Here is a 27,404-nt window from a genome sequence, read left to right as displayed (position 1 = left end):
CAGGCGGCCACTTCCTGGCTGGTCCTGGCACACTGAGCGCACAGCCTCTCCAGAGGGTTGGTCAAGAAACGACTGAGCTACAGGAATGGTGGCCATAGCTGACGTCTCTGCCTAGCTCCAGCTTATTGCAAACTAGGATCCCGGAACCTCAGTGACTGCTGGCGTGACTAAAAGAATAGATGAATGATAAGAGAGTGCATCCCAGTGTCCACAAGGAAGCTGGCTCAAGTGTCTTGACCTGGGACTATTCTCTCTGGACTGAGGACAAAGGAGCAGGAACGCAGGTGGAGGCCCAGACCGGACAGAGGCTGGGTTCTCCTCCCTGTTTAGCCCACATATTCAGGAAAAAGGGGCTGAGACATCTAGAAGGAAGAGAAATGGGAGGCACTGCTTTCCCCTTCCCTCCCTTTTGCTGTGGGTTGACCAGTTGATGAACATCAGCTCGTTTAATACCCAGCAGGGGTAATGGGTAGGCTTCTCAGATGGGGAAACTGAGGCTAGCGATGTTTTGCCATTCACCTGAGAACTTCTAGTTAGTGAAAAGAAAAGCACTCTTATTTGTTCTGGTCAGGTCCTTTAGTCACAGCAGAGAGAAAGCTGACTAAAACAGATATGATTATTGTTAGAAGCAGAAATGCTTAATAACACAGAAGATAATCAAACTATAATTTGGGGGACTGATTTCTATATCAGACCAAAATCATTTTTATCTGATCATTTTCCTACCAGTTAGCAGCTGAGTTTACACAATCTGAATGCTAATCAGGAGTTAAATCTGATTTTTAAGCAAGTTTATTGGTAGTGCCCTAACATGATACCAAAGAGACAGGAGGCCATTTTGGAAATCTGATTTTCAAATTTTGAATCATTTTTATTAACAGTTCTTAAACTAAATATTTCTGTAAATTGCTTCCACTTCTCTCTCCTTAATTTTTTTACTTTCTAACCAACTTCAGTAAGGAAGATGGATGTGATATTTGAACTTTTTACGTAGCAAAGACATTTGGACAGAATCCCAAGGTGATGGGAAACATAGGTGTCCCTGAAACCCCAGGACTAAGGGCCCCTTGTGGCTTTCAGGGAACTGGGCTGATGGCCACATGTCCTTCTGGCATGGTTCCTGGACCTTAGAGCTGTAAATGGCCAAGAGCAAATCTGCAGGCATTTCCACCCATCTCTCCTCACCCAACCAATCTGTTACAAACGAGCTGACCTGTGATGGAGACCAGACCCATGTGGAAAACAGCTGGCTACTAAGAATTTATCTGCTAAACTCCAAACAGGCAAGAACTCTCCGCCCTTGGAGACTTAGGTCCCTAATGAATCAATGAAACTTTAACATAGAAACCTTTCACATGTGTAATCCCTGAATTGCAAGCATCCCAAATCAAGTGTTCCTGGCATCTGGGGTTGACAGCTTTCTGACACAGAGCCATCAGGTAAATTGTGATACTTACTAGCTTTCTGATGGCATGGAGATTTATGAATATGGTAAATAGCCTCTGAGAAGCCAGCCCAGGAATGGCTGCAGTAAGGCAAGGTGTTAAAATGAAGAGACCTAGAAGTTCTGCACTGAACCTTAATGCCACAGTAAAAAGTTCCTTATTGTAGTAAGTTCTGCAAAAGTTCCTTATTGTAGTAAGTCACCACTGTATTAAATATGATATTCCTCATGTATAAAGCCCAAGTTGGAAGTGTGGACACCCAACAGATGATGCACTGTGTGAATCAGCACATGTGGAATACTTGACATGCAAATGCATAAAGCAAGTAAATGCTGACGCTTATCTGCAGAGCAGATTTTATGGAAGCCCCCTTTCCATTCGAATTGGGGTGGGGGAAGGGCCGTCAGCCCTATCAGTCAAATGAACATGGGCCTCAAACAAGTTTTAGCATATGCATGAAAATACCATTACCCAGTACAAACTTTTACCCACATGCTGGTGGGCCCTACAGTGACTTTTTGTTCTCGACTGTGTACAGATGCAGAGGGAGTTTGGATTAGTCATTCACACATTGGTGAGTATGCATAATGAGAATATCATTTGCAAGAAACACCCAAATAATAACCTAACCCCATGCACACCGTGGAGGAGGGTGGTAACGGGGTTTATTAATGAGGGGTCCATTTGTTTTGTTCTAAAAAGAGAAAAGAACATTTCACCAGGCATTGTACTGAACATGAAAGCAGTACCTCCTCAAAACCTTTAAGGAAGTACACCCCAGAGTACCCAGCAGAACATCACAGCAACATGAAAGAGTGAGTGATCCTCTCGGAGGAAGACGCCAGGCAGGACGTACTCTGGAATTTGCTCACTGGATCAGAGGATGGAGCAGATGTGGACGTTCAAAGGCCCAGTTTGGTAGAATTAAAAGTGTTCTAACTTTGGAGGTAGAAGATTTGCATTTCCTGTTCTAGAGGCATCTTAGAGATCCGTGAGGCCTTTGGTAACTTCTAGAACCCACTTGGCCCATTTCTTCATCTGTACAATCTATAAGTGCCCTTCTGTGAGGATATATTCTGGGCTTTGGAGGTAAAGTCAACCCACAGACACAGAGTGCTGGGCATTGAGAAACCGAGTGATTCAATTTCACGGTGAGGCCTTGTCCCATCTCACACCAAGTTTTCTAGGGTCGGAGGGATTCATGTAAGAGAGCGACAGCCATTTCCAAAAGACCACATGGGCTTTCCCCACTGGGGTGGGAGGTTGAGTTCTTTCTGAGCATTCTGCAGTTGTATTCTGGGGATCATCAGTTTGAATCCTGGCTCCATCTCTTACCAGCTTTGTGAGGCAGGTGACTGTAAAGCCTCCAAACCCATTTAGGTTTGTTCCGAGGATTCCATAAGACAAAGTATGTCCAGAACCACAACATAGTGCCTGACCCAGAGTTGCTACCGTTTATGAAGCACTTACTGTTATGCGTTTGGATGACAGTTACAGAGTTTTTAGTGTTTGCCAAATGCTAGGCAAGAGGTGGGAATGAGTCATCATGCTTTGAGTGAATGAACTTCACAATTTAGAGAGAGAAGAGGACACATAAATGGGCAAGTATAGCCCAGAAGGGAATGGAGGGTACCTTGGGAGCACCCGGGATGGGCCACCCAAGCTAGCCTCAGGGCCCTAGAGGAAGCTCTCTGGAGGAGGCCATGTCTCCCCTAGGCCTGAAGGAGGAGCAGTGCTGTTTGGCTCTGGTCAGGCAAACTTGAACTTCTGTGAGGTGGTTTCCCTCCCTGTGAATGGCAAAGTCCAAGGCCCAGCAGGCTCTGAGGACACCTCCTCTCCCTCCGTATGTTCCGAGTGTTGGAGAAGCCACATCAGGGAAAGCATGACACGTGTGTGTGTTTGAAAGCTTTCCAAGAAGTGAGCCAAGAGAATTCATTATTACCTCTGGTAAATCACAAGCAGAGAACTCAGCTCTAATTTCTTTCCCACAGCTTCGTCTTCTGTCAGTTCTTGCTACCATCAGCATCACCATCATCGCCATCATCATGATTGATCTGATCTATTTCAAGTGGTTCACTGGGGTCAGGGGTCAGGGCAAAACCAGAGCAGGGTCAGGAGTCCCAGTGGAAAGCCCCGTGTGAGGGAGACAGCGTCTCTCCCGTGGTCTTCCTCTTCCCTGCCTCGTTCCCCTACCTCCCACTTCCATTTATATCCCTAGCTTCCAGTCCTTCTTGGCCCACTCTTGACTCAGGGTTCACCATCTTGGATTTTAACCATCGGTGCTCTGGCCAAAAGGGAAAAGATTCTGGGGGACCATGGAAACGTGGTTACTGCTAGAAACCGTGTCCACCTTGGAGCTGACCTTTTCATGTGTCCCCATAGAACGAGCATCCTGGGGGTACCTGCTGATGCCAGACCCTGAGCACTCACCTGTCTGCATCCCCCAAGGCTGCTGTGGTGATGTGGCTCTTACTCCTGCCCGTCAATTAGACCCACAAGCAAGGGTTTTATTTGGAGACTTCCTTATTTTGCAATAGTGCAATAAGTGGTTTGCAATAATTGAACAGTGGTTATTTAAACTATCGTTTCCAGTGATAGCAGATGGTGAGGGTAGAACTGTAAGAACTGTTTTCTGCCTGCTACCTCCTCATCTTCCAACTCTTGTGGACACGACGAGCCATGTCATATGCCCAGGACATGAGGTGACCAATAGACGTGCTCTCTGACTTTTGTTACCAAGGCCTCAAGACTGTCGATCTTGGTTTGGTCTTCTTCTGCCCTGCTCATTTTGAGGTCTGGGCTTTGCCTGACTCACAGGGTAGGGTTTTGGAGGTGCCCCATATTCACAGAGGGACAGTGGGTTATGAGGGAGGCAGATGGCAGTGCCCACCCTCACCTGTGCCCCTCTTGCCCTCTTCTCTCCAGGAGTGGCCGAGCTGACCTGGCAGCCATATACCATGAGCGTATCGATGTGGAAGGTCACCACTATGGTCCCTCATCACCTCAGAGGAGAGATGCCCTCAAGGCCGTGGACATTGTCCTGAAGTACATGATCCAGTGGATCCAGGTGACTTAAAGCAAGGACAACTGATCTGGCATTCTCTCCTGTCACTTTCTAGTTTTTGTGGCTCTCACTCTGCCCCAGGCTCTCCCTTCTTCGTGCCGCACCCCCGGGGCACCCTTCCTCAGTGAGGTCAATGGGATTAAAATGACCTTGATGCACATGTGACCTGGCTTAGCCAGAGAGCTGGCCCCGTTCTTTAGAACCTGAATAAGTGTGGTAACCAGCCTGGCATGGACTCGGGAGCCACATCTGGGTTCTGGCTGAATGACTTCAAGCAAATGTCTTGTTTTTATTTTTGTTTTTCTTTCCTGTTTCATTTTTTACATCTGTAATGTGAGCAGGTGATTATTCTCATATTACCACACAAGTTTGTTGAATGGGTGAGTGAAAATAAAAACAGAGCGTGTATACCTTAAAAAGCTGAAAGTCTGTTCTTATTTTTCAGCATGTATTGGGATGGGGGCTGTGCTCTCATATCCCCTCCCCCCAAAGTGTTCCGCCATGATTTTGAACTTTGTCTCATCAGGATAAACCAACAGATGGTTACATTTGGAATTGAGGAAATATTCCTTTTCCTACAAATTGTAGTTTGTTTGTTTGTTTAGTTTTTTGGTACTGGAGATTGAACAGAAACTGTCTATCACTGAGCTACATCCTCAGCCCTTTTAATTTTTAATTTTTGAGATAGGGTCTCACTAAGTTGCAGAGGCTGGCCTCAAACTTGTGATCCTCCTACCTCAGCCTCCTAAGTGGCTGGGGTTACAGGCATGTGGCACTGTGCCCAGCTAACTTGTAGCTTAAATGCCTCTACATGAGACTTCTGTGTGTAAAGGCCTCTCTTGGTGCTGTGGTGACTGCCTTTGCCCACCCCACAGGAGCGGGGCCTGCAGGACGACCTGAATGTCATCATTTTCTCAGATCATGGAATGACGGACATCTTCTGGATGGACAAAGTCATTGAGCTGAGCGAGTATATCAGCCTGAATGACCTGCAGCAAGTGAAGGACCGAGGGCCCGTCGTGAGCCTGTGGCCGGCCCCTGGGAAGCACTCTGAGGTAAGAAGCTCCATGATGCGGGGAGGGGGTGGCAAACACATCCTCTTTGCCCCCGGTTGGTACTTCGTCTTTTCCTGGAGTTTTAAAGTTGAATTAAATTTTAGCATTAGGTGCTTGGACTGTGAAGGCAGGTGACCTAGTTTGCCACTCACTCACCAAGTGGCCTCTGACAAGTGGCTCATCTTCCCTGGTTCTCTAACGGTGCCTACCCCAATGGTATCTCTATAGTGATATCTACTTAATGAAAATCAAATAAGAACCAGGACATACAGAACCCAGCAGTGACCAGCACAGGTAAGCCGGCCCTGATTATAGCTGTTTTATTCTTGGCTAAAAAGCCTTATTTCTTAGGTACATAAGGGAATTCTCCGAGGCAGGTGGAATACTCTTTCTCTGGAAGGAAGCTGTTCTCACCAGGGAACGGGAGATATGGAGGTGCTGGACGAGGGATAGAGGCTGCCTGTGCAGAGCCACAGCCCTGGGGGTCCAAGCCCCAGCTCTGCCGTCCCTGGCTGCTGAGAGTGCACAGAGCCCACAGGAGTGTGCTGGGCCCTCCGCAAAGATGATGCCTGGGTCCCTTCTTATGAAGATCGTTGTCTAAGGGCAATGTCCCCAAGAGGGTCGTTGAGGCCCCAAGTGTGCTGACGGGGTATGAAGCTGCGCCACTACCTTCCAGGAACACCCTGAGATGATTAGACCTCTATGACCGTTTTCTCAAAACAAGAATTAGAGTTGGAAGTAGGTGGTAAACCCATTCAGAGAACAATGGAGAGGAACAAGTGGCCTCGTTGACTTTCTGCTTGACTCTCAAGCTGCTGGTCATCTCCCAGTGCAGGCTAGTGAACTGCTTCTGCCCAGGCCCAGGTAAAACTGATCAGGACCAGGAAGCAGCTGTCTTTCTCAGGAAGTGAGGTGCTGCTGGTTGAATAGCCAACCACAGGGGAGTCGGAAGAGGTCCTGGGGCCGCTGGCTCCATCCACCCTCAGGACAATACGCTATTGGTGCTGAATACTTGCTATCAGTGGAGTCCTGCTGAGGCCAGAGTCCTTCTCTTTGGCCTAGAAAGATACCCTCCTCCCAACCCTCCTGCTCTCACCTAAGATCTATTTGGGGGTGGAGGGAGACAGTCGCCTATAATGCCAGGGCTCCCCAGAGTCCTGCCATTTCCCTGAGGGATGCTCCTCTCTTCTCAGGCTCTGTGGTCAGGGAGTGAAGGCGCTAGATATGTTTACTCAATGTCCCCATGAATTCTCTAAAGAGGCAATCAGAAAGCTTCTTGAGAAGGAGTTCTGTTTTCCTGGCGAGGAAAATCATCTTTGTCTCCAATTGGTCCTTCAGAGCAGGTCGTCTCCAGAATGCTTGGTACCAGCAGCCCACAGGTTGGGAAGAACTCTTCCCAACGTGATTTTGAAGTCAAGTGATCTTCAGCCCTGCAAGCAGCCTCTAGCAGTTCATAGATTGCTCAAAAGTGGGGTTTGTGGTTGGGTGACGGTTTGTCAGATGATGGGCGCAAGAATTGGCAAGACCTCTGTGTGCCTCCAGAGTTTTCACTTACCCCAAATCCTTCTGCAGGTGCTCCCTACTTGACTGAAGAACTCTGCATTCTCTTAAGTAGTATAGTTTAACTTGAGGGCTCTTCACAAACTCCCTACTATACTGGCTAAAGAGTAATTCTTTTTCACATAATAAACTCAATTTTATATTCAGCAATACACAGGAATATATGCCCCATTTGGCGAAAGACCAGCAAGTCAACATCAGCCAGTTGATTTTAAAGTTAAACACAAACATTTAAGCTGCTGCTAAATATTATAAAGATGTACCAAGTTTACATCTTCATTATGAAATCAGTACTGTTATTAATAACAATTACTAGTACTTTTAAGATTCACATGTAAGTAGGACATGCTTTCTCTGTCAACTTAAAGAGCACATCTTTAGGGTATTTAACATCAAACAGGGTAATTTCTCATTTGTCTTTTAATTTTATTCTACAAATTTTAAATCAATAAATTTTTGTTAAGTGTTCATTAGTTGTTGAGTGTATACAAAAGAAGTATTATAAAGTGTGCAACATCAAAGGATGATGTTGTAACAGTTCCCTTACATTCATTGAATATTTAAGAAGTAGGACATTGCCATTATCTGCGACATCACTCATGTCCTTCACCCATCACCTTTTCTGTCGTCTCAGAAGAAATCACTTTCCTAAATTTTAAGTTATAATTTTTGCGATTCTCTTTTTAGTTTTGCCATACATATTGCTTCCTTTTGTAGTTACTTGAACTTTATATAATAAGAATGGTCTGGTCTGTATTTTTCTGCAACTTGCATAATTTTCCTCAGACTGAGATCTCTTTGTCTTTGTAGATGTACTCCATTCATCTTCATTGCTGCATAGTATTCCATCACAAACCTCAGAAGTCTTCTCTTATCCCTTCTATTGTGGCTGGGCATCTGGGCTCCTCTGTAGGTTTACAGGGACATGCACATGAGGAATTTTATATTCCTGGAGATGAACTTCCTAGGTGAGAGGGGACATAGATCTTTAGCCTTACTAGATAAGGTCAGGCTATTTTTGAAACTATATAAAAACTTCTCATTTTTACATACTCAAATCTACCAGATGTTTGGTAATGTCTCTGGTCTTAAAGAGTCCCCCATTCCACAGATTCAATATATTGCAGAAAGAGAATGCAAAGCTGGTTGTTCTTTGTTTTCTTTGCAGATATATGACAAACTGAGCCAAGTGGAACACATGACTGTGTATGAGAAAGAAGCCATACCAAGCAGGTTCTATTACAAGAAAGGGAAATTTGTCTCTCCTTTGACTCTAGTGGCCGATGAAGGGTGGTTCATAGCAGAGGTAATTGTAAAACACACAACACTTTGTTCATTCTACAAATTCTATCAACAGTCCAGGGATACACAACAGCCATTCAGCTATGACACACAAGAGATGTCTTCACCTAGGTTCTCGTTCCTGCCATGATTTCCTTCTTCAGGGAATCAAAGGCTTGATCAGGTGACTGTAGACACAAACTGCAGACGTGAACCCAGGGTCACGGTTTAGACTTCGTGGCTCCAGCCTCGCTGGGTTTTAACAAACAGGCCTTAACTCAATTATGCAGCTTACAACGTGACCTGTTCTGTTTAAAGCGGAACAATTACTGTGAACCAAAGCAATCGCTTTGGGGCAGGGGAAAGCGGGAGAAGCTCGTTGCTTTCACCTTTCGGAGAAATGCTGGCAGGTCCCCCCAGATACCAGCTTGATTTTACAGAGGTGATCTTGTGTTTTGGGCTCCAACCCTAACCGCTTGGTGCCTGAGTGACTCCAACAGCCTCTTCCCAGCCTGCCTGGCTCCAAACTCACCGGGGTCTCCTGTCAGCTTATGCTGTGGGGACCTGACCTCACGCCATGCTTAGGATCCCTTCCTGAAAAGGACGTGGGTTATTCTAGATATGAATCTGAAGCCGGGTTGCATTTAGATCAGTCTGCAATGTGAAAACGTCCACGTGAGAGGTTGTCGAGACCCATGACGAGGAGACCTGGGACTGTAAATAAGCCAGCAGGGAGGAGACCGAGCAGGGGATGAGCAGCAGGAAGACTGACCGGGTCAGTGAGTTGGAGTCTAGAGACCTGGGCATGGAAAAATGGGGGATCTGGGACATGAACTTCAGTTATTCAGGTCTTGTGTGCCCGCAGCCAAAGAGGAGCCCACAGTCATGGAGGAACTGAGAACAAGCAGATCTGGTTAGAAACTTTGGCCCCACAGTGCAGAAGCCAACAGTGCCCCAGAGTGTCCCTTCCTATGCCAGGTGATTTAGAAGGTCTCCAAAAGGGTTCCTGTGTCCAGTGACACTGTCTCCCGAAGAACCAGAGCAGTTCCCTTCACTTTGTCACACTTAGAAGTTCTCCTGAAGTGAACTACTGAGACTCCAGCCTTGTCCCGTATGGTGGTTTCTAGGACTTTGCATTAAACACGCGTGCAGCGGGCCACCTGGGTAGATGCCGGTCTGACTTGATGGGTAAACAAGAGCTGACTTTTGCAACTTCTTTTATTTTATAAAATTCCAGTGGAGTTGCTTTGAATTTTAAAAGTAAATTAACTACGAGGATCAATCCACAGTTTGCTTCCACTCATGTCTTAACCTGACTATGTGATTCTATTGTTTACTTTCTCCTGTTTTGCTGAAATCAAACGCCTTGAAAGTTTATGGTAGAGAGGGAGACTGGAAGAAAGCAGGGGATTTGGGGCAGTTTTGTAGAAAACAGGACTAGGTAGGGGAGTGCAAACCCAGAGGTTGCCATGGAGATGCTGGACGGCCAGCGAAGCGCACTTCCACTTCCATGGAAACAGCTCTGTATCCCTCTAGTCACAGTGGAGAAGGGTTGGTGGGCTGCTCTAGCTAGGACTGGAAGTCCAGTGACCTGGTCATGGGAGAAAGGGAGACTCCTTCCAGGTTGGCAAAGATTCGCTTTAGAGACTAAACATGGTGTATCAGCAGCAGATCCTGCAAGAAGATGTAGCTCTTTCCAACGAGTGACTAAAACACCACAATGGGAAACCCAGGGATTTCAGTTAAGATGCTCTTGGTTATAAGTCATAGGCCATTTGAATAATTACTTGAGTAACAAAGATTTACTCTTTCGCTTAACCCAAAGTCTGGAGGTAGGCCTTTCCAGAGTTGTTGATTTGGTCCCTAAGTCAAATCTATGGCAGTTCTTCTGATTTTCCTTTCAAGATCACAAAAAGGCTGCTGCAGCTCCAAACATCACACTCCGTCAGAACACTGCACAGCAGAAAAGAAAGGGTGTAGCTTCTCTTTGCATGTCTCCTACTTTTATCAGGGAGCAAAATATATACTCCAGAACCAGTGGTAGAAGCAGGTTTTGTGGGTCTTTGAAAAATTTGGAATTTGTGTGAGGAGCACTTGCTCTTTAAGAAAAGAATATATTATTTATAGCTAAAATGAGCTCATTATAAGAAAAAAGAAAAAGTATACATAGTTACAAAGACAAAATTACGTACAGGAACTTAGAAGAAGCTCACACACCTGAAGGACTCTAATGCTTAAATTTCTTTAACTGCGCTGCGAATCTCCTGTTCAGAAACCACAGCGACTTCCCTTTGATCTTATTGACAGTTGACAGTGTGGTTAGGAAATGTCTACCTTGGGCCAGCTTTGGTTGAGATCTGGGACTGTGCTGTATTGCAGACCAGCTGGTCACACTGGCTGGATAAGAGAGATGCAGAGGCTGGAAATTAGGCAGCCAGGGCCCCCAGAACAAAGAAGAGCAAAGAGGTGAGAGAACAGCAAGGAGAAACTGAGCTGACCACAGCCTCTCAGGAAGCTCCACTTGCAGGACTCTCATCCCATATCCTGCTGAGAGTTTGCTCCCTGCAGGAAATGCAGATTAGCATCCTCTGGGAGTGAGGCCATGTGGTCATCTCACATATTACATATTACTTTTGTGTGTGTTGCACACACACATATATCCATTTGAGTAAACAAAAACTAAGTCAGTTGGCAGGGAGTCCCCAGTGTTCCATTGCATGGCTTAAGAAGGGGAAACTTCACAGCACAGACAGGAACCTCTGCCAATGACCCGAGCCGCTTTTAAAAGATCATTATTGCGAAAGGGAGATTGGAGGTAATTGCAAAGATATGTGAAATAGAAAGTTAAAAAGAAGAAGAAAGAAATCAGAAGTAAGATAAGTAGGCTATGAGAAAATAAGATTCACTCAGAGATTATTGTCAACTCACTAATACAGAAACTCTCCATGGCACGCACACACTTTTAATTGGCAATGATGAGTACCCACGTGCCTGGGTCAGTAGACTCTTCAGATGGCCCTGCCTGCAAAGTTTCAGTGACCTGCACATGACGCTATTTTACATTTTGCAGGTAATAATAGAGATCACGGAATTGTTTTGTTTTAAACTTTGGCCAGTAATAACAAGAATGATGATCGTAATCTTCTTCTTTTTCAGTACCAAGGATTGAACCCAGGGGTGATTAACCACTGAACCACATCCCCAGCCCATTTTATTTTTTATTTTGAAACAGGGTCTCAGTAGGTTGCTTACTGCCTCACTAAGTTGCTGAGGTTGACTTTGAACTCGTGATCCTCCTGCCCCAGCCTTCCGCTGGGATTACAGGCATGCGCCACTGCTCCTGGCTTGTGATAATTGCTATATTGAATTCGGTAACTCCTTGTTGCTGTTTAACCTTTTTTTTTTTTTTTTTTTTTCTTTGAGGTGCTGGGAATTGAACCCAGGGCTTTGTGCGTGCCCCAGGAAAGTACTTTACCACTGAGCCACGTCATACCCCCTCCTGGCTACTTGCTATTATTCTCTTAGTGACTCTGCATTGTGAATATTACTAGTTATGAAAATAATATATCACAATATAACATAAAATGGGATGCAAACAGGGCTCAGTGCTTCCTAGCAGCAAAGAGGAAAGTACAACCAATGTCATTAACGTAACTTACAATGTTTGTAACGGGAACACAGATGTTTCTCTGCAAAACCATGATTGCCCCTGAATCCTAAGGGAAATGCAGGACTCTTTTGGTCATTCCTTTTTGTATGTTCGTTTCCTAGACTGAAGTCTTAATCATTTAACTTCTCTTCTGAAATGTATGCCTTTATATTTTTAAGACATCTTATGCAAAGATTACAATTTCTGATTCTATTTTAATATGGCATTGGGGACATATTTATTTGTTTTCTGAAAATTCTTAAAAGCAAATACCCAGCTGGATGCAGTGGCGCACACCTGTAATCCCAGCAGCTGGGGAGGCTGAGACAGGAGGCTTGTGAGTTCAAATCCAAACTCAGCAATTTAGCAAGGCCCTAAGCAATTTAGCGAGACCCTGTCTTTAAATAAAATATTAAAAAGGCTGGAGAGGTAGCTCAGTGGTTAAGCATGCCTGGGTTCAATTCCTAGTACCAAAAAAAAAAAAAAAAAAAAGCCAAGTGCCATGGCTTGGACTTTGCTTCTATACAGTTCTATTGTTTATTTTGCACTCTCCACTACAGTGAATTGAAAACTCTATTCTGTGTCTTGCTGTGTGCCAGGACTACTAGTTGCTCATGTTCCTATTTGCAAAATTTTTCCCTGAATTGTATAAAATGTTGTGTTTTGCTCTGCAACCTGCACCCCAGTTCACAATGCACTTGATGATGCTCTTGTTCTGGATTCTTCTTTACATTTGCAGGAGGGAGCCATTCTCAGCCCTGCAAGCAATCTCGCTAGGTCTGAGCTTGGAGGGCAGAATCTGTTTTCAACATGATTCAGAAAACAGCTGAGTCAGGACAAATTGATACTGGGTGGGAGCCGATTCCATCCCCCTCTTTCTTTCCTCCTACAGCCGCCATCCCATAAACATGTAAGAGTTGGCTTCTTTGGTAAAAGGACCAATCCCATATAAACACCAACTTTCTGCCACCGATTTAAGTTTGGCAGACTCTCAGGGAGTCAAACAGAGAGATGTGACCAAGTTCATTTCTTCCAATGGGTACTTCAAGAGCTGTCACTTAAATAAATAAATAAATAAAAACAGGGGAGGCAGATTCAATTCGTCACCTGAAATTGTACCAGTATCCAATGTGGCTGCCGATGCTGCCCTAGAAAAGCACATCCCCTGCCCAGCAGCTGCCCAACTGGCTTCTGTGCCTGCGTGTTTTAGTACGCAGACTGGATTGCTGGCTGCTGTCAGTCCTTTCTCTGGTCTCCCTTCCTGAAAGGACAGAAATCTGAGGGTGTCCATGTTCCCGGGGAACTAAACATGGAGAAGCAGATGACAGGCCCTCTGAGGAAGTCAAGCCCAAGACTGCCCCACCAGTCAGGCCCTTTCCTTCAAGGATAGGAAACAAGGCTCCTAACTCCTGCTCCACCTCCTCTCCCTCGCTAAGACCTAGCCAGCCACTGTCCCTTGGAAAGCCTTTCCCTTGCTTCTTCCTTCCAGGGAATGGAGGTCACCTCTTCCCAGGAGCACGGGTTCCACTGTCACCCACTCATGCTTCACTGGGGTATTCAGGCAGCCACCTTGCCACTTCTTCCCCCAGGAGGTCCTTGGAAATGCGTTGGGCAGAGTGAGTTGTCATAATATCTATGGTTCTGCAAGGACACTTAAGAGGCAGGTCCAGCGAGGACCAAATTCCCTTGACATAGGGGATAATCAGGGACAGCATAGCAAAAGGCAAAGTGGAGGAATACCGTGGTAGTTTCCCCAAACTCAAGGATCCTCTCCCATCCTCCTTCATGGAGGCCATGTGCCTAAACCTCATTTGTCTATCAGACTTGACAAATATGGGTTAAGTGTCCACTGCGTGGAATGCACTGTGCAAAGGTGCAGCTCAACCCTGGGAATCTCATGGGAGTCCCTGCCCACCTGATACAGCTTAGCAAAGGATCCAAATATTAAATAAGCATGTATGCCATACCATACATAAGTGTGCAATTACAAAATGTGTTGCGTGCTCCAGGGGCTATAAGATCACATGAAGGAGCATTTGAGAGAAGAGAGAACCTAATTATACTCCCGGATGTTGTAAAATAATCTTTCATTGTCATGCCTGGATCATTAGAAACTTGAAGGCACCTCCAACTACCTTCAAAAAGTTTTCGATGACTTCTGCATCAAGTTATTTTGCATTTTGCAGATAGTAAATATATCAAAAAAGTTTAGTTTCAACAATTCTGTCAACAACAGTGATAGCAGTAACCACTATCTTGAATCAAGCACATCCTAGTCACTATCTATGCATTTGTGGGCATGGTTAATGGAGGCTCAGAGACCAGATTCCCCACCTGAAATTATATGTCTAGAAGTGACAAGCCAGAATTTGAATCCAGATGTGAGTACTCAGTTTGTCCAGTTCTCCAGAGATCCTCCAAACATTTCACCAAAATGGCCCATGTATTTCTGATCTCATGCTGCAGCAGACTCCCTCTGCTGGCTCCCTGTGGAGTCTAGAGGTACATCTCAGCTCTTTCACACCATCAGAAACTGAAGTTCCAACACCATCCTTTATTTATTTATTCTGTTCAAGTCACACTGCAGAAACCTTTGAAGTTGTTTGACAGCTCACTTTGCTTCCTCTTTCTCTTCCTGGTCCTAGGCTTCTCCTTTCTTATCACCAGCATGGGTAATTTGCACACAGTTGAATCAACATTCTCATGTTTGTGAAAATAATTTTTCCCAGGCAAGACTTAAGTGTTGAGAGTCGAATGGTCAAGAAGGGTGATTCTGCTCTGCCACTCACCTTGGACTATTCAGTCAGCCCAACAAGTAGTCAATAGCAACCCTGGGATGCCCTCTCCCTAGCTCTGACCTGTCCTTCAAGGTCCAACTCAGATACCATCTCTTCCTCCAAATGTTCAATGAGTCCCTAATGCCGTCTATCTTGGAATTTTCCTACAACTCTGAATTGTTCTACCTGGTGCTAGACTTATGGGGTAGAAGTTCCTTGAGGACATATCCTTGGATATGACCTTGACTTCTCCTCATGGAATCTCATGTACGGTAGAGTCTCTGTATACGTTGGCAGATTGAATACATTAATGAATATCAAAACAGTTAATTTTGAGTTACTTATTGACAGGTTGTTCACTTCGTAGGTTTATAAATCAGTTACCAAGTACAAAGAGAAGAAAACTAAGCCAAGTCTTCAACTTTAGTTATTAGTAACCCTGGAAGAGATTTCAACCGGGAAAAGGTGTTGAAACCACCAGTGGCAATTCTTCTAGCTTCAGATGACCTGATGCTGCAGCCTAAGAGCAGGACACATCAGTTCTCCTCCGTTCTCTAGCAGATTTCAAGAGCTGATCCTTTTTTTTTTTTAATTGGCACATTAGAATTATACACAATAGTAGGATTTATTGTGCCATATTTGTACATGCATATAACATCATTTGATCAACCTCATTCCCCAGAACCTTCCTCAAGGGCTAATTCTTGTGTGACCTCTCCTGGGTAGTGTCCATCTCATGCCACTGAGCTCATAAACATAGGATGGGACCAAAGCCTGGTGGGAGATCATGAAACAGGGTGCTTCGCTGTTGATCTTCTGGATTCCTATCTCGGTTAAAAGAAATGCAGCAAGTTGAGGCCCCAGCTTCTACAGGAGGCCAATAAATTTCTCTGGAGGAAAGATTTATTTTGAAAACTGGCAAAGGATATGAAATGCCAGGCTCAATTCTAAAGCCTGTGGTTGAATTGCAGTTAGGCCTGGGCCCAAAATATTTGGGGAAATCAAGACAATCTGGAAAACATGGCTTCTAAGCTTTAGTGGCAGTCAGAGTGGTATTGTCCAGGCCCAACTAACTGAGTGTCAGGACGTCAGATGGCGAGAGCTGGAGGCAGCTTGCTCTCTGGTGGTGATTAGGGTCACCTACGAAAGCTGTCTGGGAGCTCATGCGTGCCCTCTTCCCCCTTGGCACACTTCAATAAATGCATCCTGGAAAAAAAAAAAAGAAGAAAGAACCCCCACATCCACTTACTGCTTTCCTCCAGTACTTTGCTCTACTCTAATGACTTCTACTGCTTTTGGTCCCCGCTGATTTTGCTGTCTGATATTTTCCATGTCAAGGATCAAGCTGTTTGTGGTAAGGGGATCTCCAGGGTCAATCCAGGGGCCTGCAGCTGACAATTAAATTCAGTTTTAGAAAGACAGAGACCCGAACACTGTTAGCGGGACATCTCTTGGTAGTGGCATGCAGCACTAAGGTTCATAACCATTACTGCCAAGGGAGTCCAAAAGTTCCCACAACAGGAAGCCCCTCTGGAGGTTAATTTAAAACAGGACTGCTGCAAAATCTTTTAGTTCATTGATCAGTTTTACAATCAACTTTGAAAATTCTTTGTCTGGGATTTCATCTACTTCAGTATCTGTGTGTTGGGTTACTGGGGTTATAAGCATATGAAAGTGTCTTGTTTGCTTCTTTCCTCATGGTTGCTGAGACCCTATTTTATGCATCTATTGAGATGGCTACCTCTTCCTCTTTTACATGGTCGGGTCCTCTAATGAGTAGCTTTGCCTTATAATAAATTCTGGATTGGGGGAATATCTTAGCTTCAACACATACGACAGCATAATCAGTGTCAAGTTCAACCACCAGTACCAATTTGAAAAGAGAGTAACTGTCAGTAACAGTTGTAGTTTAAGAGCACACCATATATCAACATATGCTGTAAAAGTTATCACTAATGATTTTTACAACTTTATTAACTAAAGAGAAAAGCAGGTGAGAAATAGTATAGAATAGGTTGAAAAGTTTAAGTATTAATGATAGTCAACTAAATTAAATTGGTAGAAAATATTTAAAAACAAAGAAAACTAGTTAAAACAGACATTATTACCCTACATACATGTATGATTACACTACTGGTGTGTCTCAGCACCATGCACAGCCAGAGGAATGAGAAGTTATGCTCTGTTTGTGTACAATGTGTCAAAATGCATTCTGCTGTCATGTATAACCAATTAGAATCAAGTTTTTAAAAAATTTTTATAAGTAAAAATAAATATATTTTAAAAAGAGAGAGAGGAAAAAAGAAAGGGCAAGAGAGGAAAGGGAGACAGGAGATAAAATGAAGAAAAGAAAAGATGAAAGAGAGGGGAACAGGCTGTAGATAGGAGAGAGGAAAAGAGCTCTCGAGAAGGGTTCTGATTAATTGACAAAATTCGTAAAATTAGAGAACTCTGGCAAAACTCAAAGTTTGGAGGGACTTTGGGAATCGGTTTATATCAGACAGCTAAAGCAATGACTGTCACACAGATTCAGCTTTCTTCTTGGTAGGTTTTTGAAATGGTCACCTGGCTTTCTGGCATTTCAATTTTAGAATCTCCCAACTATTAGGAGGTTCATGTGACACAAATATTGTGCTGTGTGTTTGTTCTCAGCTCTGACCCAGATCAGCAGAACTTGTTAGGGGCATCTGTCTGGGGAGCTCACTGCTTCCTTGCCTCTGTGACTGGGCTGTGGTCTAGCTCAGTGCAGACGTCACCTGCAGAATGGCTTCCTTATTGTGACTAGGGGTGGAACGCAAGTCTGCTGGGCGGCCCTCCTGCCTGTGCCACCAAATTGATCTGGATTGTGTCACATCCCACATTCCAGGAGCCTCAGTCTGTGTGCCAGGGGGAGGTAAGCAGGATGCATCGCATCTTCCAGGCCTTTCCAGGGGAGGAGAGGTGGTGTGGGGCCCGTGGGAGGGTGTTTTCACCTGACCCTGATCCATCCCAGTTCCACCTCCTGTCGGTCATGTTCTTAATCCCAGAGACCAAACTGCCAATTTGAAATGAAAGCACGCTTCTCTCTCCTCTGCTCTGCAGACTGCTAGATCTGCAGCCATGACTCGGGTGACCGACCAACCTGGGCTTCTCCCCCGTCTGTGTTACAGCCTCACCCCTATACCTACACTGATGGACAGCGTGGGTCTCCCCTCATCCAGTAAAGCCCACATGGCTGTTTGGTCTCTGGTATTCAAGAAGCAAACCATACCAAGAAGAGAGAAAGAAAAATTTAAAAATTAGGAAAAGTAAAATATGAAAAACAAAGGAAAACGGCGGGGTTTTCTAGGTTCCCTCTCGGGAAGTTCAAACAAAGAGTCTTTTTAAGCTGTCAGGGCTTCCCCCACTTTCACTGCCCGCCCCACCCCCAGCTCTGGCTCAGATTGCCATGTCTGAGTTTATTTTCTGCTCAGATTGCAAATTTGTTGGACAGCAGCATCTGTTTATCTTAAACTTGGTGGGAGAATTTCTTTCGACTTGTTGGAAGGGAGCTTCCCCTCTCCCGCTGAGCCACTGCCCGCCCATTGCTGATGACATCTAGTCCTTTTTTAATCTCTTTCTATGCTAGAGACTAATATTTTTGGTTTTCACCTGGTTGATAGCTCTCCAAGTTGCCAATCAGCATTCTCCCCAGTCTTCTGCCTCAATGGCTGCTGCTGACCTGGTGTTTTAGTTCAATCTCAGGGAGCTGCTCTGGTGTCCTGGGTTCCTCCTCCTTTCCTTCACCTACTTGTTTTCCTTTAACACTAAAGATAATTGAAACAAAGAGCTAGTAGAGAAACCATAACTCGTATCTCATAATTATCCCTCTCCCATCCCAAATTAAAGCAAGCTTATGATAGGCTTTATCATGGTGCTCGGATAATGGAGAGAAGGCATCAGGACAAAGTGCAAAACATAACGACTCCACCATCTCTCACAAGGTTTTCTCATGGGAGCTTTCTATTTCTGGTTCCTTCCCATTCAAACAGATTAAGTAGTTAAGTGGCTCACCGAGGAGGGTCCTGGCATTGCCACACCATGTGTGGGGAGGGATCCTGAGAGGCACAGAGGAGTGCTGAACAGATCAACCGGGTGAGGGCTCTTTTTAAATTCCTAAGAGAGGCTTCATGCAGAGTCATGAGCTTGTTCTGGCTTGCCTGGGTCTGTCCCAGCTTTAAAAGTGAAGGTCTTGTATCCCTGAAGCCCCTCAGTGCAAACTGGGACAGCTGGTCACCCTCCTGGATGAGCACCCTCAGGTAGACACTGAGAGCAGAAAACCCCATTGCTCTTCCTTCAGAGGTCTCACTGCTGTCTGCTTTTGTCTGCTCCTCTTTTCCCATGTGCAGCTATTCAAGGTCCCCTCACTTCTGAGGACCTCCTCAGGGACAGGCCTTCCCCTAACAGAGCTCCCAAGGGGTCTGTCACTATGGAGCCTTAGGATATCCCTACCCTGTTGATGAGCACCTCATGTGTGTCCTCCTCCTGGGGCCCTTCCCATCCCTCCCCCCGACTCAGCACACATACGTGCAGGCACACACATACACACTCACATATACTCATACACCACTCATGCACACAAATACCTGTTCCATTCACTCATGTTCACACACATCCATACACTCTCATGCACATACACACTCAGACACATTTGTACTCATACAAAAACACATGTATGTGCTCACACAAACACATACACACAGTCTCACATGCTCACACACATAAGCAGAACGCCATCCCACTGGGTGATTCTCCCCACAGGGCTGCTTCTGCTTCCACCCCGCTGAAGGCCTCCTGAGTCCCTGAACCTGCCTCATTGTCTCTAGTGCAGGACACCGATTTCTGGTCTTGTCCTGGCTGGCTCAGGAATCAAAACCAAGTGCAAGCCCCATCCCCCCTTGCCAGTGATGAACTCCTTGGGGTGAAAAGTTGCTACCCTCCCGCTTGCACCCTGCCTGCCTCCACCCCACACAGTCTAGCAGAGCGCCTGGCACAGAGCCAGAGCTCAGAGCAAGTCTGCAGAATGGAATCAACCAGCCCTGCAACCACTGGCTTCTTCTGGAAAGAGCATCCCACCTTGCTCGAGGCACTTAGCACTAGGGACACACCATTCCTTCCTCCCCCAGCAGTTTATTAGTGGGGCACCACCGCCTTCCAGGACAAGCTGTTAGGAGGAGAGGTGTTTTCCCTAACTCTGGAAATTAGCTGTCCCCATGACCATAGCCTGACTGCCTGAGTGATCCCACTTGATTACACTCACCTCCTGGCATCCCCTCTACACACACACACACACACACACACACACACACCCCTTTGCCCAGATCTGGACGGTCTGGGCACTTCCTCTGGAAGTCACTAGGTGGCACCAGGTGGCAGTCCACCGGTCTGGACTCCCAGGATAGGGGTTCCCACTCTGGAGGCTGAGAGGTGTGTGACACACACTTGCTCACTGGCATGGCACCATATGTATGCCTTGAAAAGATAACGTGGGAAACGACGCAAAGATGCCAAAAGCCATTTGGAGAAGGAAGGAAATCATCAGGGCACTATTTTGAATATAATGTAACATATATGTACATACGCATGTAATATACTCCATTCAGCCACTTAAATGAAATAGTTATTTCTCAATTTCTCATGTAAACAGTTTATTATCATTTTCTAAATCATGAAGAGAAGTCATATTACTGGGGTAACTTGTCACTTTAGTAAAATCTTATGGATTTGCCTCTGATAGACAGATCCCCAATCACCTTCAGGGCTGAGGTTTTCATTATTGCTTTGCCTTTATTTGTGGAATGAATAACTGCCATTTTTAAGGCTGTAATCTTTTTTTTTTTTTTTTTCCAGTGCCAGGAATGGAACCCAGGGGCACTTAACCACTGAGCCAGTGTGTGTATATATATATATATATATGTATATGAGAGACAAGTTCTGAGTTGCTCAGTACCTCACTAAGTTGCTGAGGCTGTCCTTGAACTCTCAGTCCTCCTGCCTCAGCCTCCTAGGCCACTGGGATTACAGGAGTGGGCCACAGCACCCAGCTAGGCTGCAATCTTTTAATCAGGCAAACAATTCTCATACCCTCCTGTCTTGTGGGATATATACCTACCATGGGGTTCATAATTAGTAAGGTCATTAATAACAAAAATGTTGTACTTAGTGCTTCCCGAGTCACCGCCTTGGCCTGGTGGGCTGTGAGGAGGGACCCAACACATTAAATTAGCTGACAAAGCTAAATTGGGATGTGTGGTGATCTTTCCCACAGATAGATAAAGAACAAGAAGCAGCATAAAAAGCTGGAAATGCAGTAAGTTCATAAAGCATGTCCATGGAAAAATACAAGCTACAGCTGGAGAAGGAGGGACGAGGGATGATGAAAATTCAGGAAATGGAGAGTCAATGAAATAGTGCAATTTGGAAAGCAGAAATGCTCAGGAGCGATTTATGGGGTGAGACCGGATGGGTGTGCAATGTGATATGACAGCTAAATAAGCAAGCGAGAGTTCAGCTTTCACAACCAGAGCACCTCACCACAGCCAATGGCATCTGGTGACCATATTGCTGCCATTCATTGAGCACCTACTGTGTGTCAGGAACTTAGCACACGGTCATGTCCAGAATCCTTCAAAACCCCAATAAAGTGGGAATTGTCATCCCTATATCTAGCAAGGAAACTGAAGTTCAGGGAAGTTAGGTCACTTGTCAGGAGCACAGAACTGGAGAGTAACAAACTGGTCTTGACCCCCACAACCAATCCAATTCCAAGATCTCATCTCTGTACTTTGAACCCTGGTCACACCCAGTGGACAAATCCACAGAGCATAGGGGGACACTTCATCTCACTGTCCAATTCCAAAAAGAGCAGGGCAGTGGCCTCTAGCTATAAACTCTAGATTGTGGAAGACACACAAAGACTGGGAGACAAACCTGAGTTCAAACCCAGCACTACCTCTTACTAGCTGCGTGACTCTAAGCATGTCACTTAACCTCTCTGTGCCATAGTTCTTTCAACTGCAAATGGGGATAATACTATCATATACCCGAGAGATTGTGATACATGAGGGTGGGCTTTAGGTGAACTGTATGGCTCACTAGATACCTGACACTCTACTAATCTTGTAAGTCAGTCTAGAAATTGCTAGTGGTCTCATAGTTTTGATTCGACTTAGTCCTCAAAACTAACCAATTCAATCTCCTGCATTTGAAGTATTCATAATATTAAACCCTGCTCAGAGGAAGATGATTGGAAAATCAGGAATGAATAATTACTCTGCAAAAAATGACTAGGATTGTGTTCAACAGGCTGCAGCCCCTCAGGATTCACAGTAAGCACCTGTGGTCTAAGACAACTGAGTTCTTAAGGTGACAGGAGGTGATGGCTCTGGAACCCATCCCAAATGAAGAATGGCTGAGGGAAGGGACACAGGCCTGCATCACAGGACTCTGGGCGTCACCTCCAGATGCTTGAATAAGTGTAGGAGAGGAAGCTCTGTGCTTTTCCTGAGGTGGAGCCAGAAGGAAAGATGGATGGGGTGGTATTCCTGGGGGAAGGGGCACTGGGACAGTCGTGAGCGAACCCCTGTGGGGTTTGGTTGCTTTGCTAGCAACGTGTACACTGCTTTCCAACAACGCTTTAACCTCACCTGGGTATCTTACCATGCAATTCAGTTCTGACACGAATACCCAGAGTCACAGTAAAGAAGAGGCTCAGTCCCACAGGGCTTCAGACACCATGTGCAGGTCCTGGCTCCCCGGCTGCCAGCACTTGAGTCTGATTTGGCTAGAAATTCAAGGATTCTATTGAGCCATAAAGAAGAATGACATTGTGTCATTTGCAGGAAAATGGATAGAACCTGAAAGCATGATGTTAAATGAAATAAACCACACTCGGAAAGTCCAAGGGCATATGTTTTCTCTCGTTTGTGGAAGATGGAGGGAAAGGTGGGGGAGAGCTCATGAAGAGAAGGGAGACCAGTAGAGTAGAGGAAAGGGACCAAAGGGAGGAAGTCGGGGGAGGAAGGGGAGATACTGGGGAGACAGTGACCACATTCTACCATTACACGTGCTCATGCATGAATATGTAAAGATGAATCCCACTATTATGTACAATCATAATACAGCAATAAAAAAGTTTAAAAAAAAACAAATTCGAGGGTTCTTGCGACCCTACTTATCAGGTTCAGTAATTCACTAGAATAAATTATGGGACTCAGGATAGTGCTACACTTGTAATTACAGTTTTATTATAAAGGATACAACTCAGGAACAGTCAGATGGAGGAGATGCCTATAACAAAGCATTGAAAGTGGGGGTCACAGAGCTGCTATTCCCTGCAGCTGCCTGAACTATGTAATCCCAGGGGTTTTTTTTATGGCATCATTGATCACATGATTAAATTCAATGCCCAGCACCTTTACCCTCCCCAGTGAGAGGGCACAAGGCTGAGAGTTCTGACCTTCTAATCACAAGGTTCATTCCTCTGGTGACCAGTCCTCATCCCAAAGTGATGTAGCAACCCTCAACCCCAGGACTCACATTATTAGTATAGACTCTGATACAGGAGGAAGGATTTCATGATGAAGAACACACTTATCATTCAGGAAATTCCAAGGGTTTTAGGAGCTCTGTGTCAGGAACCTGGGACAAAGACCAAATCTATATTTTATTATGCCACAGACACACTTGAACTTCCCTTCTGTCCCTAACATGCTAGATTTAGTAGTTCTAAAACTGATTACGAGATGCAGTTCAGGTCCATGTAAGAAAATACCTTCCTAGTTTAAAGCTCTTCAGCAGTTTAAGAGGCTGCAGCCAAAGGTGTGAGCTACCTGGAGCAGAGGGTGATGCATATGATGCACTTGAGGCTGCTGACCCAAGGAGGGAATGTCCACACTGCCAGGCAGTCTGGACCCAATGCCCACTCATCACAATCATGGTGACACAGTGTAATGTCATTTCCTTGCTCGATTTCAGAGTCGAGAGATGCTTCCGTTTTGGATGAACAGTACAGGCAAGCGGGAAGGCTGGCAGCGTGGATGGCATGGATATGACAACGAGCTCATGGACATGAGGGGCATCTTCCTGGCCTTTGGACCTGGTAGGCAAGGACACGACCCAATCCTCTTAGCTGTTCCCAGGGAAGTGCCTCTAATAGGGGCTCTTCACGGAGTGATCTCTTTATGGACCCTCTTTATGAGCCAAGCTGAGCAAACCCAGCCGGTCTCCATGAAACATCTTTTGCTGGCTTCCTTTCAAATGCTTCTTGGGTTTGGCAATTGTGGCCAAATACTTTTCCTTGTAAATTTTAAATCCTGAGTGCAATGAACAAAATGTATTCCACATGTTTGTGATTCATTTTTTACTTAATTCATCAAAACGTTGTTTCACAGTTATCTGAAGTCCAGGAAAGCTTACGGAATACCATGCTGCTGACAGCTGTGAGTTTCAAAGTTGATGCAATTGCTTCATGTGCTCTGACCTTTACATAGTCCCTCCCTGTCTAGAGCACCCACCCCTGTGGGTTAATTTAGTGTAGGGCCCAACCAGAAGCTGGGATGTGTGCAAGGGCAGGCTCAGAAATGACCTTGGGATTGACTCTGAGAATGAGCCAGAATGACTAAGGATGTCTTGCATGGAAGCAAATTTGCTGAGTCTTCTTTGATCAGATTGTATTCCAAAGTGCTGGAAGAAAGGGGAGATGGAGAGGGCCTATTTGTTCATTTTATTTAATTGGTAGGACACTGTAAATTCACACTTTGGGAAAGTTTCCCAAATGCTAATTAAACATTACTATTGAACACTCCATTCTTTCAAAATAAAAAAGGTAAAAACACACAACAGTCATCAACCATCAGTTGACTAGTTCATAAACTACTCTTCTTCCTCACAACTGTCCATCCTTCCTTTACTAAATCTAATTACCCTAATGTCTATATCCCAATTGACTTTTTTTTTTTTTTTGGTACCTGGGAATGAACCCAGGGATGCCTAAGCCACATTCCCAGCCCATATACCACATTCCCAGCCCATATACATATATATATTTTATATATATATATAACTTTTATATATATATATAATATATATGTATATATAATATATATATATTTTTCCTTTTTTAATTTAGAAACAAGGATTTCTCTAAGTTTCTTAGGATCTTGCTAAGTTGCTGATGCTGGTTTTGAACTTGTGATCCACCTGCCTTGGCCTCCCAAGCCACTGGGATTACAGGCATGTGTCACCATACCTGGCCCCAAATGCCTTTTTCTAGATGTTGGTCAAAATATTTCAGCCCAAGAAAGTCCACACTTTCCTCTCCAATCATAGGTTGAACATCTATCTCGTCTACACACTCTGTTCTTCTCTTTACTTGTAATAAAACCAAGGACAAGTCAACTTTCTCATCTCATTTGGTCTACCTTGATTCACTCTACTAACCACAAAATGTCTCTCAAGAACCATGAGGTGTCAGTTTCTTCAACCTCCAGGACAGCCTCTGAGAGTCTGAGTCTGGGGGATACATTGGTTCAAACTCTTTCCCTCATGTGATTCAAGTTCCCAAGTCCCAAAGTGGGCATCAGAACCAGCCGCAGCAAATGAATATAGATCATCCATGGTGTTGGCCTGAGAATTCACAGGACATCTGAGCACGTTGCCATTGACCAGTGAAAGTTATCAAATGCTTCCTGTTAACCAAACCCCAGGTCATCATGCCGAGCTCTGAAGCTAGAGAAATTAAGAATGGAGCCTTGAAGACTGGGGTCAGCTATAGATCCTCAGGAGATGGTTCAGGATTTGGACTTCATATGGGAAAACACCAGTCAGCCGGGCTTTTGATCAATAGCATCGCTTCCTCCTTCCCTAGAAGAGAGAAGTAAGATCATGAATGCAAAATACTTGCCCATTGAAGGAGTGTATGTGAGCAAGAGTCTCAGGCATATTTTAAAGCAGAACCAAATCTAGCCCCAAACCAAAATTTCTAAATGAAGTACCCAAAGTTGCATTAAATTAGAGTTAAATTCAGTGGGGAGATTTTGTCCATTAACCAAGACCTCCATCATATGCTCCTTTAAAACTAAAAGCCCTCGATCTTACCGACAGAAAGACGACCCCCGATGGAAATGGACTGGGCTAATTGCAAAAGGCTTCCAGGCAGATACAGCCTTGAGAGCCTCCCACAAACCATCACGTTTCTGGCTCCAAGTCTCATGAAAGATTAAACAGCTTTGCACATGGACTGTTTACTCGGAAGAAAATTTAAGAGTGAGGCCTTTAATAGCTATCTAGCTGCACTCGCAGATAAAGGTGCATCCCTCCTGATTAATTGTCTGTGCTTCTTGCTTAGGGAGGGGGCTGGGCATCACTGCGGCTGCCCAGATAACCAGCCTTAGAAGTGAGTAAGTCTGGTCCAGCAAAGAGAAAGGGAAATAATTCTGAAGATAGCCTCTCTGGTTAATCCTGGTTTCTAATTTGAACAGCCTAATCTTGCCCTAGAGAACTCTGCATTCGAGATAAGGCAGCCGGAGCGCAATTCAGAGAGCTGTCATGAGCAGCAAGCCTGGCTCAAGGTGGCCAGGCACGGCATAAGCTTGCAGATCCTTCTCTCCTCGGGAGACACATTTTATATCCAGAAGTATGTAAACCCATGGGAATAACAGGGAGGCCCATTCCAGGTTCAGAATGCCATCTTGAGCTAGTGGAGTTTATAAGGGTTCTCCCAAATTGGACTGGACATTGCTTGGCTGTTGGAGAATTTTCTAGAAACTTTCATTCTAGCCTGGATCATCTCTGCATTTGGGTCCCAAAGTCCCATCCCTGAAGAACACGGAAACCACAAACTAGATGGGAAAGAAAACCCAATTCTCTTTCCCGCTTATGTGCTCAGGATTTAATTTTGTACTTTGAAGGCAAAATAGAAAAGATGATCTTTCCTAACACTTTTGTCAGAAGAGCCTGATCTTGATTTTTTTTTCTGTGAAGTGTTAAAAATAAAGTGGATTTTTGAAAGGCTGGGGAAGGACAGCTCTCATGCCCTCCCGCCCACATGTGACAAGGACACACCACGTGTGGTGGGGAGTGTGATTGTCACATCCAGATCACATGAAGTCAGGAGAGAGAAGAGTGGCTTCCACTGGGACAGGCATTCCGTTGATTTCTCATGGTGTGGTGGATTCTTCTGATGGGGAAGTGCAATCACAACCTTGTCTATCAAAAGAGGATGCTGGCATCCTCCTTCAGGCAGGTTCTGAATTTTTTTGAAACTAGTTTTGACTTTAAGGTGGTGCTGACCCTTATCCTTCCTGCTCCAAAAGAAAACTGAACCCTCCAAATAATTTTTTTTTATACCAGTGATTGAACCCAGGAATTCTCAACCACTGAGCCACAGTCCTTTTTATTTTAAGATTCTTTTTTTGAGGCAGGGTCTTGCTAAGTTGCCCAGGGCCTCACTAAATTGCTGAGGCTGGCTTTGAACTCGCCATCCTCTTGCTTCAACCTCCCAAGCTGCTGGGATTACAGGCATGTGCTACCATGCCTGACCTTCTAAATAATTAG

General features: G+C 44.9%; 1 protein-coding gene across 1 annotated transcript in view; it reads left to right on the top strand.

Annotated features, from left to right (window-relative positions):
- The window catches only part of Enpp6 (ectonucleotide pyrophosphatase/phosphodiesterase 6), a 116,744-nt gene that overhangs the window by 82,872 nt on the left and 6,468 nt on the right, over positions 1-27,404 (top strand). The window contains exons 4-7 of the mRNA XM_047547977.1: positions 4,371-4,512; positions 5,385-5,564; positions 8,293-8,430; positions 23,826-23,949. Of these exons, the coding sequence (XP_047403933.1) occupies positions 4,371-4,512; positions 5,385-5,564; positions 8,293-8,430; positions 23,826-23,949 (584 nt within the window). The remainder of the gene's footprint in view (positions 1-4,370; positions 4,513-5,384; positions 5,565-8,292; positions 8,431-23,825; positions 23,950-27,404) is intronic.

Source organism: Sciurus carolinensis, chromosome 4, assembly GCF_902686445.1.
Source record: "Sciurus carolinensis chromosome 4, mSciCar1.2, whole genome shotgun sequence".
Taxonomy (NCBI): domain Eukaryota; kingdom Metazoa; phylum Chordata; class Mammalia; order Rodentia; family Sciuridae; genus Sciurus; species Sciurus carolinensis.
The sequence above is the reverse complement of the archived record's forward strand: the minus strand, read 5'-3'. Positions and strand labels throughout refer to the sequence as shown.